Genomic DNA, 19,603 nt, shown 5'->3' with positions numbered 1-19,603 from the left:
AAAGGCAACTCGCGAATCTGTTGGTATCGCCGCGAAATGCTGAGGTCTCAATGTATTGAATGCATCCTAAATATATAAAAAAACACATTCTATTACCGTAAGTGGACACACATGCATTTGTTTGGTGTAGCTGATTTTCGAGTCCAATGCTGCATGCTTTCAATTGACGATATACCGATGAATATAAGAAAACGAATCCTTTCATTTTGTGCATTCCAATAATATAAAATGGTTCTATATTCGTTTAAAAAATTCAAATGCAGCAACAAACCGATGCATTAATTTTGTTTTTCCTTTTCAGCAAGTGTTTAAATCTTCGAAAGCGGTTTTAAACTACCCCTTTCTACTTACTTGAATATTCAAAATAGCATTTGAAAAGTGGGAAACAAATGTATTATTTGTCCATAAGTCACAACCTTTAGCCATATGAAGGTGCTTATTAAAATGTACTATAGCAAGAGGGCCACGATGGCCTTATGCACTCACTAAGCACAAAGTGTTATAAATAGTAACTTAAACACCTTAACAATCTCGTTAAAACAGAATTATTCAGACATTGGCGTCACCAATATCGAGTTGTTACTGTAATAATTGATAAGCATTTAACTGATTAAGTATTTTATATATACAATTAGTATATGTATCAGTTAACAATTTCTGTATTTATACATTTACAGCGCTGTTTTCAGTTAAGAATCAGTAACAACAGTTAGGAAATTATCAATATGTAAATACTTGTGTCTGCTGTATACATATGTAAAGTTATTCACAAGTTCTGTGTTTGTTCAACTAAACGTTACACCTTGAAGATAATCAATCAGCAGTTTTTATCTTTGGAATGAAAGCAGCATCCACAATGCCTTGGCGTGATTCAACTGGCAAAACTGATGTACCTAAATTAATATAAGTGTTATGCAGAAACAACGTTTCAGTTATTAAAACCTAGGTTAATGAACGCACGCACGCACGCACGCACGCACGCACGCACACACACACACACGCACACACACACACACACACACACACACACACACACACACACACACACACACACACACACACACACACACACACACACACACACACACACACACACACACACACACACACACACACACACACACACACACACACACACACACACACACACACACACACACACACACACACACACACACACACACACACACACACACATACTTGTAAAACCTTCCAACCGGGGAAATGTGTTCTAAACCTACCAACCGGGGACCACCATTTCCACATATTCTAGAAAGCTGAAAGTGATAAAAAACAGACAAGTTTCGAACCTAAAATACGATTTTGACATAACAAGTATGATAAATAGGGTAATAAATCAAAGAAAATTTTACATGCACACCGGGGAATTATGTGCGTACCAAATGAGGAACTGCGATGTGTGCCAACTGGGGAACGGTGTATACCAACAGGGGTACTAAGTGCGTACCAACTATGGAACTTCAATGTGTACCAACAGGGGAATGGTGTATACCAACAGGGGAACTTAGTGCGTTCCAACTGTGGCACTTCAATGTGTTCCAACTGGGGAACGGTGTATACCAACAGGGGTACTATGTGCGTACCAACCGTGGAATTGTGTTTACCAAGAGAGGAACTTAAGCGCGCTATCCCTGTGGAACTTCAATAATGTCCAACGGGGAACTTGCGTTTACCAACAGGGGTAATTGTGTGTAATCATGGTACCGTTGTTGATAGGACAATGGCGTGCACGTTCATGGACAATATTTAAGTTAGTACAAAAATTGAATAGAATATGTATGAAACAATATTTAAATTAAATATGTTTATTATATGACCTTATATAAGTTCTGCAAAAATGCCGCATTTGATTGACTCAAATATTATTCACATCAATATAAGCATACTAGACATAACGCAAATCAAACAATACATTTATGACTTTATTAGCTATAAGCCGACTACAAACATGCAAGTGCTGCATTATACCATATCAATCATGGTGAATTAATCAACAAATGAATACAATTCGTTCTTAAAACTAAAAAATAATGTTTTTGTTTTAGGCCACGCTATTTGTCAAACCGAATGAAGGAGAGGGGGAGGCGGCTTATTTGTTTAATTCCTTTTTTCCATCAGAAAAAAATATTCACGATGTTCACGTACTATGAAGTTTTTTATCCTAAAAGTAGAACTGCCCATAAGCATGTAGATTGAGTAGTGTAAATTTACTTTGTCCTTACTCTGACATTATAAAATAACTCATGCATTTAATCCCCTGAAACAGGTAAACATCAGAAAAGTCATTCACACGCAGGGCAACTTCCACTTCACTTAAATTGTCTTAAATACATTTATTGCATTTTCAAAAATAATAAAATCTGTAACTTTAAACAATCATGAACGTTTCACAACGAATGTGGCGAGGCCTGAGAAACAAAATAGTTTAGTAAACTAGCAAAACGACTTGATAACAATGCATTTTGATGCGCCAGTGACTTAGTCTACGGCGGTAGGTCAATCTGAATAATGATCAGTATTTATTGTTATAATATATGAATTCCAATTCTACAACTGTGATACCATTACACATGTGCTGTATTAAAAAAATACATTATGTATGCACTTGTTTAAGTAGAGAATGCCAAAAACGGGTTAACGTTAATAATGAACTTACATTAAATTCTACCTGTCGAAATAACAGATTATATTTTAAGGAAAATAGTCACTGGCAATCGCTTAGTTTTCCCTTGCAAACCAAACACCTTTTTTCAAGATTTGAATTCACGTATTTTGTTCAAACTACCTTTATGTAAACCAACTTATGTACCTAATTTTTGCATAAAATATAAAAGAAAGAGTGTATTTTAAGCACTGAAAATTTATGCCGATGTGTCAACCATATATTATTTGTTGAAAACAATATAAAAGTTATAATTAATGTTGTTATACACGTATAATCATCGCTGCTTTTGACAGCATTATCATTTTATAAAAACACTAATAATTAAATATGTACCAAAGCAAACACTTATCAAACACGTAGTTTAATATTATTTTGCATCACTTACATTTTAGTATATATACTTACTGGGGATAGCACATGTGAATCAATTGTTAGACCCTTGTTGGTGCCAACTTAAAAATAATATGTACCAACAGGGAAATTATAACAGTGTGACTCAATTCTGAAAATAAACATACCAATTATATACACAAAGCAAATATGTGAATTGATAGTTAATGTGAATATCTACACGCAAAACAAATGCACAAAAGTCTGTGTAGGAAATTATTGTAATATTTAACAACTATTTAATCAATTCTAGTGCGATATTTACGCAATAATTTACATATTGGTAAATTTTTACTTTAAAATAACTATTAAGTACTCAACTGCAAGTCAGACACCTGTCATTCAAAACAAATTTTGTAAAATTGACAAAATATTCATTTGTATTCTTCACATTGTAGCAGTAGTTTAGCAGTAGTTTTTTTTATGTTATTTACATTTATCTTATCATATCTAAAAGTGTTTGTTTGTTATGCTTGAACAAAATGTTTGTTTCCATTTATCCGACTGAATTTTTTTGTGCCTTCTCTGAACGTTTAGCCTTCTAGATTGATTTGTTATCATAATTGCTATATTCATTCATATTCACCAAGTTTGGGGTAAAAAATAACTTGTATAGTGAGTAACTCGTAGAAACTCGTAATAGAAAGTACAAAGAAACACTCTTTGGCCGAACTATATACCAATCCTAATTTGTTCGGCGATATGATTATGAACAAATATCGTTTTTGACTGAACCGTATTAATAAAACATTCAAATACAATAAGCACACATATATCGTTTTCGAAAAGAGTATATAGAACAAGAAAACACACAAAACACATGTGGCAACTTCATCCTTTAACGTATTCTCCTAAACGTGCATTATATGTGTTATATTTTTTTAAGTTAAAAGTCCCCGTCGCGTTTTTGTTTCAATTAAATTTATGCAAAAGTCTTTGACATTTTTCCAACTTCTGTTGTGAAGGTCATTCTCACTTTCAATACATGCAAGTAATGATTTTTTCCCTGGTAATTTACCAATTATCAAAAAACGATCTAAGTGTCTGTGAACAGCTCCTGGTTTCGTCTTCACTCCGTTGCTTTTTGGCTGTTTGTTTTGTTCTCCTGGTATTTGAAGTACCCTTTTCTGTACATGGATAATAAAACACCATATGACGTCGCTAACTGCCATGTGTAAGATATCCATATTAAATATATATACTTCAGTACAATTTTTCATAGCAAAATTACGACAAAAGCGTCCAGGTACTTACGGCACCTGATAATGACATCGATGTCACACGACAAATTTGGAAACATTATTTTGCCTAATGAATCAAACAATTACATGTAAGCAAATCATGTTCTAAGAAACATAAGAAACTTGGAGATACATAACTTAAATGCATTCACATGTGTATGCATACCTTTGTCTGTTATTTTTGGTTGACTGGTGCTGGGAAGCAGAGTTTCAAGGTCTTCAGTATTTTCATTTTCTGATAATTCAGAAGAATATTGTTCATCTGTCGTGTAAATCACAAGATCAAAAATTATATATAGTTTATAATATAACAATGATGGAAACAACCGAAGCACACCAAATAAATATGCAGTTAGTGCATTGAAATTGAAAAATTAGAAGTAGCCAATGTAAACCTTACTGAGCACAAAATGAGTGTAGACTTTAAATTCCGCCTTACCTGGTCGTCTCCGATAAAAAAGAATTGCCTTGCATAACACAAGTATATTTCAGAAAATGTTGGTAATTCTTTTTATCACTTTAGGTAATCAAGTTCGGTAATGAGCCCATTAATAACATTAAGTTTACTGTATGAATTTAACACTAAAAATGCGACATACCTACAATACATTCGTCGTCCACATCAATATCGTCTAGCGAATTGACAGAATTTCTGGTAATTTGCCCATTTTCCATCATCATGAGCAGCTTGCTGACTTTGGCAACCTGCATGGTTCCATCTGGTTATCTGTAGAATTCTCTATGTACCCGAATGTCGTGACCAAGAAATTTAGCTAGAATGTCTATTTCATTTTCAGACAAGTTAAAAAGCCTAGTCATTGTAGAACGAAGCCTTTTCGGATGTTCAGCTCCACAGTCAATTGCAATTGAACGTAATACATCTGTCCCACGAATATGCGATGATGCAGATTTTGTTGGGAAAAGATATTTACTATTTAAACAGTTTGTTAGAGAATTTCTGCTGCGTATGAGCAGGTCGATATTTTCTTTCACCTGTCTTGGAAACAGTACTGCAGCTATTCGACCTCGTTTTGCAATAATCTCTGTACGGTAAAAATAACGGCACAGGTTTTTTTCCAGTTTTGTGAAACATCAATCTAATTCTCCATCGTCATTTGTCAATTTGTTTTTTGAATATTCTTCGACTGTCATTTTGACACATCGTCTGATCGTTTCGATTAAACACAAGCAGATTTCAGACAACTTATGCCATGCTTGCCTTTTCTCGCAATCACTTGCTGATTCTTGTAAGGTATTTGCATGTGTTTCTGCTTCATGTCGTAAGTATTCAGACATTACTTTGACATCATTTGCCAATGGCAACAGTTCTTTCTGACTGTTCTGCTTAGCCTCATGAAGTGTTCTTAAGGCATTGGAAGACACGTCATCCGTCCAATTAATTTCAAATAGTTTGGAAAGCTCCTCAGCCCTTGTTTGCAGATCCTGGTTGTTTGTTTCGATTCCTTTCAAAATTAGAATTTTTAGACATTTCTGAAGCGTTGTGCCAATCTTTAAGGCTAATGATGGTGTAGCATAAGTATTGGTGTTTCCGTCGAAGCCTGCAACGTTTTTGCAAGATTGTGTAATAAATTTGAAAGCATCTGGATACATGAAATTCTCCAAAGACTTTTCAACATTGCCTGGACAAGATCGCATGTCTTTCAGCAATCTACCAACTTCTCTTAACTTCTGTCTAATATAATTGTGTTGCTTTTCATCATGGCCCCTTTTTGTACAGAGTTTTTCACCGAATGCAAGGATTGTATTATCACTTTTGACTTTGCGACTTATTTCGTCGTTTCTCATGGACTCGATTACTCGTCTTAAAATAGTGCTTCCTTCTTTTGATTTTGGTAATAGCAGGCTGCTCTCTAAAGCGAGTCGTTTTCTTGATCCCGCCGCATTGTTAACTTACATTTTTGAGTGTGCCTCCACAGGATTTTCTTCGGGTAATACCCGTAACAGTAAGGACAAGGTCCATACTCGTCTGCAGCTACGCGTTGATTGTGACTTTGTCTGTATGACACAAACAGCTGTCCTTGGCCATCTCGCAATACTTTAACATTATGGAGATGGTTCCCTACGTTCCTTATTTTTTCATACATCTTTTTATTTTCTGCTGAATTTTCCGTATTTAATAGATCTTTCACATCTTGCCCATCTTTATGCTGCAAAAGCAAATGTTTTTTTTAGTTTTATTTGAGCCTTTTCGCAAAACATGCAATAAAATCTCTTATCGTAATGTCTGTATTCACTGTTATTTGTTTGAGCGATGGTGATGTTGGTTTTGTGTGCCTTTGCGGATGATTCGTCACGTTCACGAGATTGCAAGGATTCAACAGGAGGTAGTGTTGACGCTGTCTTCTTTTGAAATCTTTGAATGTTTGGTATGAGTTCGACAACTATCGACTCATCTGACGCTGCATCGCCTTCTTCCGGAATATAGTCTTTGTCATTGTCACTATCCTGTAAAATAAAGTTGCTTTCCTGTGTGTGAGATCATATAAAAATATGAAAATATCACAACATCATAATTTGTTGTTGGTGAACTACATCCATAAAAATGTGTAAGTGTAACATAACACTTACCAGAATGCATGTCTTAATTACAGTTCGATACTAGAGCTTGAAAAAAATCGGAACTATATATAATCTTAGATAAAATGTTAAATGTGTGTACTGTATTGCAATCACAAAATCGTTATAAGTTTACGTACATCGATATCCGATGATTCACTGTTCAACATATTTTCTGCTGCATCTTGTGAATTGTACTCGTGTGCAGTGTCGCTATGTTCTTTAGTTTCGGTACTCTGCAACACAATTCAATGAGACAATAATAGAGTAAGATTCATACATCCACGTTACTTAGTATCAGTTGAAATTGCAATTCTTTAGTAGCAGCATTTTCAATTGATATCATCACTCATGTGGCTTTTTATTAAGATGTAGAAAATCTAAGTGACATGAGAATTTTGTGTAAATGTTTGCAACCGATGGTATAATACAAGTTTAATTCACCTTCGTCCAAAATAGTTTACTTTTGCTGATCTTACATCACATGTTTTATTTTTTGCCGTTCACTGTCATTGGGGAAGATTTGAAACAGATTGATAGCTTGTTTTGTCGACATAATAACAAACTGAAAAACACCCATAAAACATTTTTAAAGGTTGCATTTAAATGATCAATTTCAACAAAACGGTTTCAAATTTAACATATCTTTGATTATTTATCTTGAACGTATCAAGCTTGTTTAAAGATTGGCTGAATACACCGACGTAGCAAGTCTTAACATATACCAGGTTGTTTCAAACATGTTATCAAAGTTCGAAAAAGTATACAAGGAATATTTTTTTACAGATACTAATAAGACAAAATGTATGCACGGTTAAATGAAAGGTATTGTACTTCTCTGGACAAATGTGTTGGAAGAAAAAAGAACTGGTGAACGGACTGTGGTTCACGGTAAATCATGTATGTATTGTGCGGTGGTTGGTGTAAAATGAACTATCTTTTCTTACCCATGTCAGAATGTATCGTATAGCAAAATATCGAGTAGACGCTATTGTTTTTTTGCCGTTAAGATGAAATATCAACCAATGACCATATGTAACACGCAAGTTAAATTTCTTAATGTCTCAGAGTTTCATACACAGTAATTGGCAGCGTATAAGTCTTACACTGAAAATTAAAATTAATGATATTACACTTCTTGGATAAGCGATAATTAACGTTTTTGTGATTATGATGAAGTCGATGTTTATAAACTACAGTGGTTAATACACATGCGCACCAGTTTCATTGACAGGTGTATATTCTAAATTCTTTGTGTATATGAAGATTTTGAAAGACAAGTAGTTCAAAGTCACTACAACTGGTAAACAATATTTTATTCTTTTAAAATTCGCATAACATGTTAATATAATGATCATCGACGTACGTGTTATGTTAAGCCCAAATACCAATTAGCATCACCCGGAATAAATATTGGCACAATATAATTTAAGGCAAAATTACGCCTATTTCACTGAAGACTAAACCAAACCAGAAAATACGCCTTAGTAGCTTCGACATAGTGAAATATTACAAACCGTCTCATCGACTTCTCCCGTGTGTACGGATGTTGTTTGTCCTGGTTCCTGGCTGTCCGTAGATCTAGTAGTCATTGTGTTGCCTATTTACAACAACAATAAAAAATGGTATAACACATAATCTAGTCAGAGTTAAAAAGTTCGTTATTCATAAAACCATTTAGTACAACACATTGACATTAATTCCTTGTACACAAATTACATTAATTTCATGATATACATAATATGTATTTAGGCATGTGTAGTAATAACAAAATCACTAAGGAGCCATAATTCTTACAAAATGCTGTTTACAGTAGTCTGCTCTTGTTTATAGATTGGGGTCATGTTGGTAAAGAAGTACGCAAAATATAAAAGCAATATGTCAAGGGACATAGAAAATATTTGAGGTGGTACGTAAACTTTAACAAAGATTTATCAATAATATGCATATTTTAAGTGGAAAAACGGGGCCATAATTGTTACAAAATGCTTGTTACAGTTGTCTGCTCTTGTTTATAGATTGGGGTCATGTTGGTAAAGAAGTATGCAAAATATAAAAGCAATATGTCAAGGGACATAGAAAATATTTGAGGTGGTACGTAAACTTTCACAAAGATTTATCAATAATATGCATATTTTAAGTGGCAAAAAAGTGACCATAATTCTTACAAGATGCTTGTTACAGTTGTCTGCTCTTGTTTATAGATTGGGGTCATGTTGGTAAAGAAGTATGCAAAATATAAAAGCAATATGTCAAGGGACATAGACAATATTTGAGGTGGTACGCAAACTTAAACATTCCAACGCTCACGCTAACGCTCATGCTAACGCCGACGCCGGGGTGAGTAGGATAGCTCCACTGTATATATATAGTCGAGCTAAAAACTGCCTAGAGCTCTACTTTGTTTAACGTATATTTATAAAATATATTCTTGAAATATGCACCGTAAAACAAGCTTTGTAATCAAATTATGTATTTATATAAATCGATCTTTAGAATTCGTCTTCCAGTATTACTTTAACGTTTACAAAAAAGCGCTTTTTAATAGTAATTAAAAATTATAAACATAATTAAAAAACTTACCTTAGTTTAATGCGTTTGTTCGCTCGAAACTCCATTTTTCCAACTGACTTTCACTAAATGATATAAATACCGAGTGTATGATTTTTAAACAGCGCAACCGGGGAACTGTTATAAGCCTGGATACACACTCGATTGTAATATGGTGAAGATTTGTGTATATTTTGTGCATGCCACAAACCCGCTAATCGGGGAAGGCGTTGGATTTCTAATTTAAATTGACAGTTTGGTATTTCATTCACGTAGATTAGAGATTTTCGCCTAAAACCAACCGGGGAATTCCCCGGTTGGAAGGTGTTCCCCGGTTTGTTGGTGTGTATTCATACGATTTTCCCCGGTTGGTAGGTTTTACAAACTCACACACACACACACACACACACACACACACACACACACACACACACACACACACACACACACACACACACACACACACACACACACACACACACACACACACACACACACACACACACACACACATTTAAGTATTATGTATATTGGTAGGCTTACACAAATTAAGTTGAAATTAATATTAGAATTTTCGAGCGAAAACTGCCGGGATTCGATTTGAGATGCCTCAAACAGATAAAAATATCTTCCGCTATTCCTCCTCATATATTCTAACATATTAAGTACAACAATTTTTATTATGATGTATTGTAATTCAGACTTCATTGTTTGTATATATTATATAGTCATAGAACAATAGATGTGTCTCCTTTAAAAAATGTATTATTGATAATTATGAATAAAATATGACGCCAAAACGACAACTTTAACGTACATTTAAACAAACAATTAAATGTGTTAAAGCTTAACTACAAGTGCATACACATTTCGGATATGTGTAGGATTGTTTTTGCGACTATATCCTGAAGACTATATTCTAAAAGGCGCATTTAATCCTTTTAATTGCTGATTAAGTGCGAGAAACAACGCATAGCATAGTTCAAAAATAAAAGCATGATTCACAAGACTCTAGGAACATTATTGTTCCAGCTACTAGTTCGAACAAACATAATACAATGTACATTAATATAGTTATACTGCTGTTAAATAAAGCTTGATAACAATACCGTAATGTGTAACGTTCCGAACGATATTAAACATAAGCGGAAACAAACTTCTCAATCACAAATGCAAATAAAACTTTCGCTGAAAAATATGGCATACTGAATATGACGATTAATCAATGACGTCGTCAATGTCAATGATGCTGGTTTTCTAATGGCGCTAGTCGTGTTCACGATATATGTATATGCTTTCAGTTTCATTGTTTGTCTTCCCATTTAAAAAGTTATTATATTTTACTTTTAGCCGATGGTTCCTGGTCGTCGTGGTCACCATGGTCACAATGTGACGTCACGTGTGCACACGGTCTTATACATCGGACACGCACTTGCACTAATTCAACTTCCGCCCTCGTGGGTCAGAACTGCTTTGGAGCGAACCAAGAAAATAGAGTTTGCAATCTTTCCGAATGTTCAGGTAGATATTTATATGCACAATCTCTTTGTTTTGAGATTTATTCAAATGCTGAGAAATATGAAATAACAAAATAGATATTGTAAATAACACTTTAATTAATTAATTAAAATTATTTCGTGCCTAATGTAATGTATTATGAATCTAAATTGTTGTATTTGAGGTACTTGCACATTAAACTTTGGTTTAACATAATATTTAATTTCATACAATGGTCATTATTGAACACTATAATGTGTTGTTAAATCCAATAATTTAATTTACAAACATTGGTAGTTTTTCATTAATATAATACAAAATGTCTGAAAACGCAAACACAATTCAAACGTACGCTTAATTACTCAGTTGTTCGAAATGACAAATGAGCCGTCTCTTGATCACATAGTTAATCAAGCATATGTATTGCAGTATGTGTTTTAATTAAAGGAGTAATGAACTAATTGATATGATATGTCGACATTGGACGGACGCGGTACACATTACGAGAAACAAACTCAGATGCAAGTCAAGATGTCGGAACTGTCACATTCAACAAAACCCAAACGCTCCGCAATACGTCGGAGTTAAAATGTTTAAATATCCAATGAAATATGGCGCGATATTCAGATCATATCTAGAAGTTCGATACACACTAGCAAAACTACAATGATAATACATTTAAAACATCTACATTTGAACTGACCTTAGTGACTTTTGATCGATTTCATCATAACTCATGCCAACAGTTTGGGATTTTGCGCAAAAGAAACGTCCCGTTTAGTTGAATAATTGATTAATTATTGATCCTATGACATTTCAGTACTTAACTATAATATTAAGGTTAGTTTTTGTTTCAATGTTACTTTGTATTTATTTCATACGTGATTAATCTTATTTTAGCATGTAGCAATATTTGCTTGTAGAGCGCCATGTGAAAATATTTAAAAATTGATGACGTGTCATATAACATCATGCCATCAATTTATCATCAATTTCATTTTGAGAAAGATATTTATCTATATATTAATACATCTTTAATTGAAAATAATATGCTACTAATCGTATGGTTTGAATTCGCACCACATTTATTTGCAAGTGAACTACTCACATTAAATCAGTCAGTATGTTAGTCGGTTTTCATCAAATATTGATAATAATTATACGAAGTGAAATCCAGTCATTAGTTGTTTGCATTCCTTCGTGTGTTATGAAACTGCATTATTTGAGCATACCATGCACATATATCAATTTCCAGAAGTATGGTCCTCGTGGTTCAATGACCAGTGTTCTGTGACATGTGGAAACGGGACCCTGACACGTGTACGTCGATGTTCCATTGGTCACGTCGAGGATTGTGTGGGAACAGCAGCGAAATAGTTCACTGTCTGGAAATGCCTTGCAAAGGTACATTTATTTTGGCAAGAATCGTCCATTGACTGACTTTAAGAACGTTTCGGTAAGAAAGACGACTTGATAATTTAATGCCGTCAATCAAATGAAAGTCATTATTTTCTGTATTGCTTGTTTTGTAATGATACTGAGTTATTTGAGCGAACAAATCACATATTTCATTTTCTAGGAGTTTGGTACCCGTGGTTTAATGACCAGTGCTATTTGACATGTGGAAACGGGACCCTCACACGTGTACGTCACTGCTCCACTGGCCACGTCGAAGATTGTGTGGGAAACAGCAGCGAAATAGTTCACTGTCGGTAAATGCCTTGCAAAGGTACATTTAGTTTGGCAAGAATCGTCTATTGACTGACTTTAAGAACGTTTCGGTAGGAAAGACGACTGAATAATTTAATGCCGTCCATCAAATGAAACGTCATTATTTTCTGTATTGCCTTATATGTAATGATACTGAGTTATTTGAGCGCGTAAAGCACATACTTCATTTTCTTTGAGTTTGGTCCCCAATGGTTCAATGACCAGCGTTCTGTGTCATGTGGAAGCGGGACCCTGACACGTGTACGTCACTGCTCCACTGGCCACGTCGAAGATTGTGTGGGAAACAGCAGCGAAATAGTTCACTGTCGGGAAATGCCTTGCAAAGGTACATTTAGTTTGGCAAGAATCGTCTATTAACTGACTTAAAGTACGTTTCGGTAGGAAAGACGACTGAATTATTTAATGACGTCCATCAAATGAAACGTAATTATTTTCTGTATTGCTATTTATGTAATTATACTGAGTTATTTGAGAACATAAAGTACATATTTCATTTTCTATGAGTTTGGTCCTTATGGATCAATGACCAGTGTTCTGTGACATGTGGAAACGGGACCCTAATTCACTGATCCACTGGCCACGTCGAGGACTGTGTGGGAAACAGCAGCGAAATAGTACATTGTCAGGAAATGCCTTGCAAAGGTACATTTAGTTTGGCAAGAATCGTCTGTTGACTTACTTGAAGAACGTTTCAGTACGAAAGACGACTGAATAATTTAATGCCGTCCATCAAATGAAACGTATATAAATATATTAACACAAGTCAGATGCTAATGTAACTTATTGCTAAGGACAGCTATATTTAAGTGGATGGGTCCTGGTCATCTTGGTTACCATGGTCACACTGTGACGGCACATGTGCACATGGTAACATACATCGGAGACGCACATGCACGAATCAAGCTCCCGCCCCCGGGGTCAAAATTGTTATGGAGTCAACTATTACACCAGCACGTGCACAATTGCGGAATGTCTAGGTATCATTTAAGATTTCGCTCGACAGCAGGCTCGACATTCGCACCAGCTCAATGTTCATGACTAGTATCGAATGTCGAAGTAAGAGCTGGCTCGACATTCGCCCAAAGACAAGTCCCGAATGTCGATGTCAGAGCTGGGTCGACATTCGCCCCATTTTGATATTCGTGACTAGTGTCTAAGGTCGATATCAGAGCTGGCTCAACATTCTGACAGATCGATATTCGGGAGCAGTAAAAAATGTTGGTATCATAGCTTGCTCGACATTCGCCCAGCTGGATATTCGGGACAAGTGTCGAATTTCGATATCAAAGTTGGCTCTACATTCGCCCCAGCTTGATATTCAGGACTAGTGCCGAATGTCGATATGATATCTGACTCAACGACCATATATATAGTTCCAGCTCGATATTCGGGACTAGTGTTCAATGTCGATTTCATAGCTGGCTAGAAATTCGTCCCAGCTTGATACTCTGGTTTTTGCCGAATGTCCATTCCAGAGCTGGCTCGACATTCGCCCCAGCTCGACATTTGTAACTTGTCGAATGTCGTTGTCACAGCAGCTGGTCATTCACCCCAGATCGATATTCATGACTTTTGCTGAATGTCGATGTCAGAGCAGGCTCGTCATTCGCATCAGCTCGATGTGCCAGTATCTTGTATCGAATGTCGATGTCAGAACTGGCTCGACATTCGCCCAAAGACTAGTCCCGAATGGCGTTGTCAGAGCTGGATCGACATTCGCCCGAGCTCGATATTCGGGACCAGTTCCGAATGTCGATGTCAGAGCTGGCTCGACTTTCACTCCAGCTCTTTTTTCGGGACTAGTGCCGAATGTCGATTTCAGAGCTCGATCGACATTCGACCCAGAAGATATTCGGGATATTTGCCGAATTTAGATGTCAGAGCTGGCTCGACATTCGTCCCAGCTCGATATTCGGGACTTTTGCCGAATGTCAATCTCAGAGCTGGCTTGACATTCAACATAGCTCGATATTTAGAACTTTTGGCGAATGTCGATGTCAGAGCTGGCTCAACATATCCACCAGCTCGATATTCGGCACTTTTGCCCAATGTCGATGTCAGATCTTGCTCGACATTAGTCCCAGCTCGATATTTGGGACTTTTTCCAAATGTCGATGTCAGTGCTGGCTTCAAATTCATCCCAGATCGATATTCGGGACTTTTGCCGAATGTCGTTGACAGAGCTTGCTCGACATTTACCCGGGTTGATATTCGGGACTTTCGCCGAATTTCGATGTTATAGCTAGCTCGACATTCGTCTCAGTTCGATATTTGGGACATTTTCCAAATTTTGATATCAGAGCTGGCTTGATATATGCCCCAGCTCGATATACGAACATCGACTGTCGATGTTCGTACCAACTACACGCACCATTTAGAGACGCCATTTTGGAGAGGTGTTTTGAAATTGACATTTTTATAATGTAGTCAATATTGACATAAGCGTGTTAAATCGTTTGTTAAGTTAATCAGGATTAGCATACTGTTATAATTTGTCTTGACTTTATGTGCAACACTTGCGAGTGAAATGATTATATTGATATTAAAGATTCATAGTCCCATTAATGACCTCATTTAACTTCTGTAGTGCGGGCTGTGGTGATTAAAAAAAAAACGTTTGATTGAGCATTAATTAAAAATAGAATATAATATTTACGTTAATTGTATAAAATTGCTTGTTTTCCTGAACCTGATTCGAGTTGATAGAAATTGTTGACTTTATTGCAAATCCGACGTAAATCCAAACATTGACTGATATAAGAAATTCCTGTTGACCATGATATAAAAATATATCAGTCAGCGTTATATCAGGCAGATTCGAATGTGGTGGTATGATAAAACTTCAAATCTAAAATGATACATGGACATTCCGCAAGCGTGCACGTGCTGGTGTCATGGTTGACTCCATAACAATTTTGACCCCCGGGGTCGGGAGCTGGATTTGTGCCTGTGCGTCTCCGATGTATGTGACCATGTGCACATGTGGATTTCAATCAAGCTCTGAAATCGACATTCGGCACTACTCCCGAATATTCAACTGGGGCGAATGTTTAGCCAGCTCTGACATCGACATTGGACACTAGTCCCGAATATCGAGCTTAGACGAACGTTGAGTCAGCTATCATATCGACATTCGGCACTAGTCGAGCTGGGGCAAATGTAGAGCTAGCTTTGATATCGAAATTCGACACTTGTCCCGAATATCCAGCTGGGCGAATGTCTAGCAAGCTCTGATGTCAACAATTGGCAGTAGTCTCGAATATCGAGATGGGGGAATGTTGAGCCAGCTCTGACATCGACCTTTGACACTAGTCTCGAATATCGAGCTTGTACGAATATCGACCCAGCTCTGACATCGACATTGGCTTCTAGTCTCTACTGTATAGCTGGGGCGAATATCGAACCAGCTTTGATATAAAAATTCGGAAAAAGACTTAAATATCGAGCTGGGGCGAATGGCGATCCAGCTCTGTCATCTACATTCGGCAAAAGTACCGACTATTGAGCTGGGGCGAATGCCCAGTCTGCTATGATAGCGACATACGGCAAAAGTCCCGAATATAGAGCAGGGGGAACGTCAAGCCAGCTCTGACATCGACATTCGGCAAAAGTCCCGAATATCGAGCTCGGGTGACTATGAAGCCAGCTGTGATCTCGACTTTTGGAAAAAGTCCCCAATATCGAGCTGGGACTAATGTCGAGCAAGCTCTGACATCGACAATAGGCAAAAGTCCCGAATATCGAGTTGGGGCGAATGTCGAACCAGCTCTTACATCGACATTCTCCAAAAGTCCCGAATATCGAGCTGGGGTGAATGTCGAGCCAACTCTGAGATCGATTTTTCGGCAGAAGGTCAAATATCGAGCTGGGGCGAATGTCGAGCCGGCTCTGACGTCTACATTCGGCAAATGTCCAGAATATCGAGCTGGGGCGAATGTCGATCCAGCTCTGAAATCGACATTCGGCAGAAGTCCCGAATATCGAGCTGGAGTAAATGTCGAGCCAGCTCTTGTATCGACATTTAGCAATTGTCCCATATATCGAGCTCGGGCGAATGTCGATCCAGCTCTGACATCGACATTCGGCACTAGTCTTCCGGCGAATGTCAAGCAAGCTTACACATCGACATTCGATTCTAGTCCCGAACTTTGAGCTGTTGCGAATGTCGAGCTAGCTCTGACAGCGACATTAAGCTAAGGTCCCGAACATCGATATGGGGTGAATGGCGAGCCAGCTCTGACAACGACATGCGGCAAGTACCAAATATCGAGCTGGGGCGAATGTTCAGCCAGCTCTGGCATCGACATTCGGCAAAAACAAGAGTATCAAGCTGGATCGAATTTTGAGCCAGCTCTGAGATCGACATTCGACACTAGTCCCGAATATTCAGCTGGGGCGAATGTTGAGCCAGCTCTGACATCGACATTGGACACTAGTCCCGAATATCGAGCTGGGACGAACGTTGGACCAGCTGTCATATCGACATTCGGCACAAGTCCCGAATATCGAGCTGGGGCGAATGTAGAGTCTGCTTTGATATCGAAATTCGACACTAGTCCCGAAAATTTTGCTGGGCGCATGTCACTAGTCCCGAATATCAAGTTGGGGGAATGTTGAGCCAGCTCTGACATCGACCTCCAACACTAGTCCCGAATATCGAGCAAGGGCGATTGTCGAGCCAGCTTTGAAATCAAAATTCGGAAAAAGTCCCAAATATCGAGCTTTGAGGAATGTCGAGCCAGCTCTGTCATCGACATTCGGCAAAAGTACCTACTATCGAGCTGGGGCGAATGTCCAGTCAGCTCAGAAAACGACATTAGGCAATATAAAGCAGGGGGGGACGTCAAGCCAGCTCTGACATCGACATTCGGCAAAAGTCCCGAATATCGAGCTGCGGTGAATATGGAGTCAGCTCTGACATCGACTTTCGGAAAAAAGCTCAGAACATCGATCTGGGGTGAATGTCGAGCATCTTTGAAATCGGCTTTCGGCAAAACTACCGAATATCGAGATGGGGCGAACATCGAGCCAGCTCGGACATAACATTCGGCAAAAGTCCCGAATATAGAGCTGGGGCGAATGTCGAGCCAGCTCTGACATCGACATTCGGCAAAAGTCCCGAATATCGAACTCGGGTGAATAACAAGCCAGCTCTGAAATCGACATTCGGCAAAAGTCCCGAATATCGAGCCGGGACGATTATCGAGCCAGCTCTGTCATCTCCATTCGGCAAAAGTCCCAAATATCGAGCTTGGGCGAATGTCTAGCAAGCTCTGATATCGAAATTCGGCGTTAGTCCCGAATATCGAGCTGGAGCGAATGTCGAGCCAGCTCTGACATCGACATTCGACACTTGTATGAGGCGAATGTCGAGCCAGCTCTGACATCGACATTTGGCACTAGTCCCGAATAAAGATCTGGAGCGAATGTCGAGCCAGCTCTGACATCGTCATTCAGCAAAAGTCCATAATATGGAGCTGGGTCGAATGTCGTGTTAGCTCTGATATCGACATTTAACTAATTTATTAATTTAATTAATAGTCCCGAATAACCAGCTAGAGCAAATGTTGAGCTTACTCTTATATTGACGTTCGGCACTAATTCCAATTATCGAGCTGGGGCGAATGTCAAGCCAGTTCTGACATCGACATTTGGCAATAGTCCAGAATATCGAGCTGGAGCGAATGTCGAGCCAACTCTGACATCGGCATTCGGAACTAGTCCTGAATATCGAGCTGCGGCGAATGTTGAGCCAGCTCTAACATCGAAATTCGGAACTAGTCCCGAATATCCAGCTGGTGCGAATGTCGAGCCAGCACTGACATCGTCATTTGGCAAAAGTCCCGAATATCGAGCTGGTGCGAATGTCGAGTAAGCTCTAACATCGACAATCGCCACTTGTCCCGAGTATCGAGCTGTTGCGAATGTCGAGGCAGTTCTTATATCGACCTTTGGCAAAATGTCCCGAATATCGAGCTGCGGCGAATGTCGAGCCAGCTCTGACATCAACTTTCGGACTTAATAGCGAATATTAAGCTGGAGCAAATTTCGAGCCAAATCTGACATCGACATTCGGCAAAAGTCCTGAATATCGAGCGATAATTGCTTTGATTCGATTATGTGTCATTCAAAATTATGTTTTTACGAATTAATATCAATCCACACACATATCATGGATTTTTTACTTGGAAAAATGAGGAATTAACCTCTGTATTTGTCCGATGCGTTTGTATTAAATTCTGGGATATTTCAATCCACGAACTCATTGAACATGACTGTCCCATTAAATAAAAAAACATACTTACAGTATGTAATTCAATACGTATTGCTATAAAATTCTTCTTAAAACGACGAATGTTGTGTATGTGAATGACATGTCAATGTTTACAGCTTTGAATAATAAAAGCATCCTTTTACAATTGTGAAAACTATGAGTGAGAGTTGGATAAATATCCAGTAATTTCCTGTAGCATTGACACGTTCCGATAGTTTTTGTGGAATTATACAATCACACAATTTGTCTCTCAGTCTGGAACTGCACATTTGACAACGAACATTTTTGCAACTGGACAAATGTGAACGGGGGCGAAGACAAATTGAATTGGAACCTGATACATTCGACAACTCCAACAGATAATACTGGACCTTCAAACGACCACACGTCTGAAAATATTGATGGTACGAAGTATTCAATTCCATTTATTTTAAGTCGGTGCATAGCTGTATATTATGTGAAATTGCTAAGCTTTCGAACAGCATACCCGAATAAGTAAACGAAAAAAAAAACAAACTCAATTTGTATTGCTTCTCAGCACACTCACAAATCTTGTTATATATAAAGTTTCTAAACATTTTAACACAACGTCTATTAAAATATCATTATATAATCGAATGTTTCGGTGACACTTATTTTTAAATTTACAACGAATGA

At 37.6% G+C, this 19,603-nt stretch overlaps 1 protein-coding gene across 2 annotated transcripts; it reads right to left on the bottom strand.

The window, feature by feature from the left end:
• Positions 1–4,483: 4,483 nt before the first annotated feature.
• On the bottom strand, positions 4,484–9,852 carry LOC127836158 (zinc finger and BTB domain-containing protein 41-like). 2 transcript variants are annotated; one of them, XM_052362588.1, is made up of 5 exons: positions 9,478–9,852; positions 8,412–8,494; positions 7,035–7,130; positions 4,917–6,783; positions 4,484–4,579 (listed from the first exon to the last, which is right to left on the bottom strand). In XM_052362588.1, exons 2-4 carry the CDS (start codon positions 8,484–8,486, stop codon positions 6,481–6,483), a joined length of 474 nt encoding a protein of 157 aa, XP_052218548.1. In that variant the 5' UTR covers positions 8,487–8,494; positions 9,478–9,852; the 3' UTR covers positions 4,484–4,579; positions 4,917–6,480. The 2 variants fall into 2 exon arrangements, with proteins under 2 accessions (XP_052218548.1, XP_052218547.1); XM_052362587.1 differs by lacking the exon at positions 9,478–9,852 and having other exon boundaries at positions 8,412–8,706.
• Positions 9,853–19,603: the final 9,751 nt, after the last annotated feature.

Source organism: Dreissena polymorpha, chromosome 6 (genome assembly GCF_020536995.1).
Source record: "Dreissena polymorpha isolate Duluth1 chromosome 6, UMN_Dpol_1.0, whole genome shotgun sequence".
NCBI classification, from domain to species: domain Eukaryota; kingdom Metazoa; phylum Mollusca; class Bivalvia; order Myida; family Dreissenidae; genus Dreissena; species Dreissena polymorpha.
This window is presented reverse-complemented; position numbering and strand designations above follow the sequence as displayed.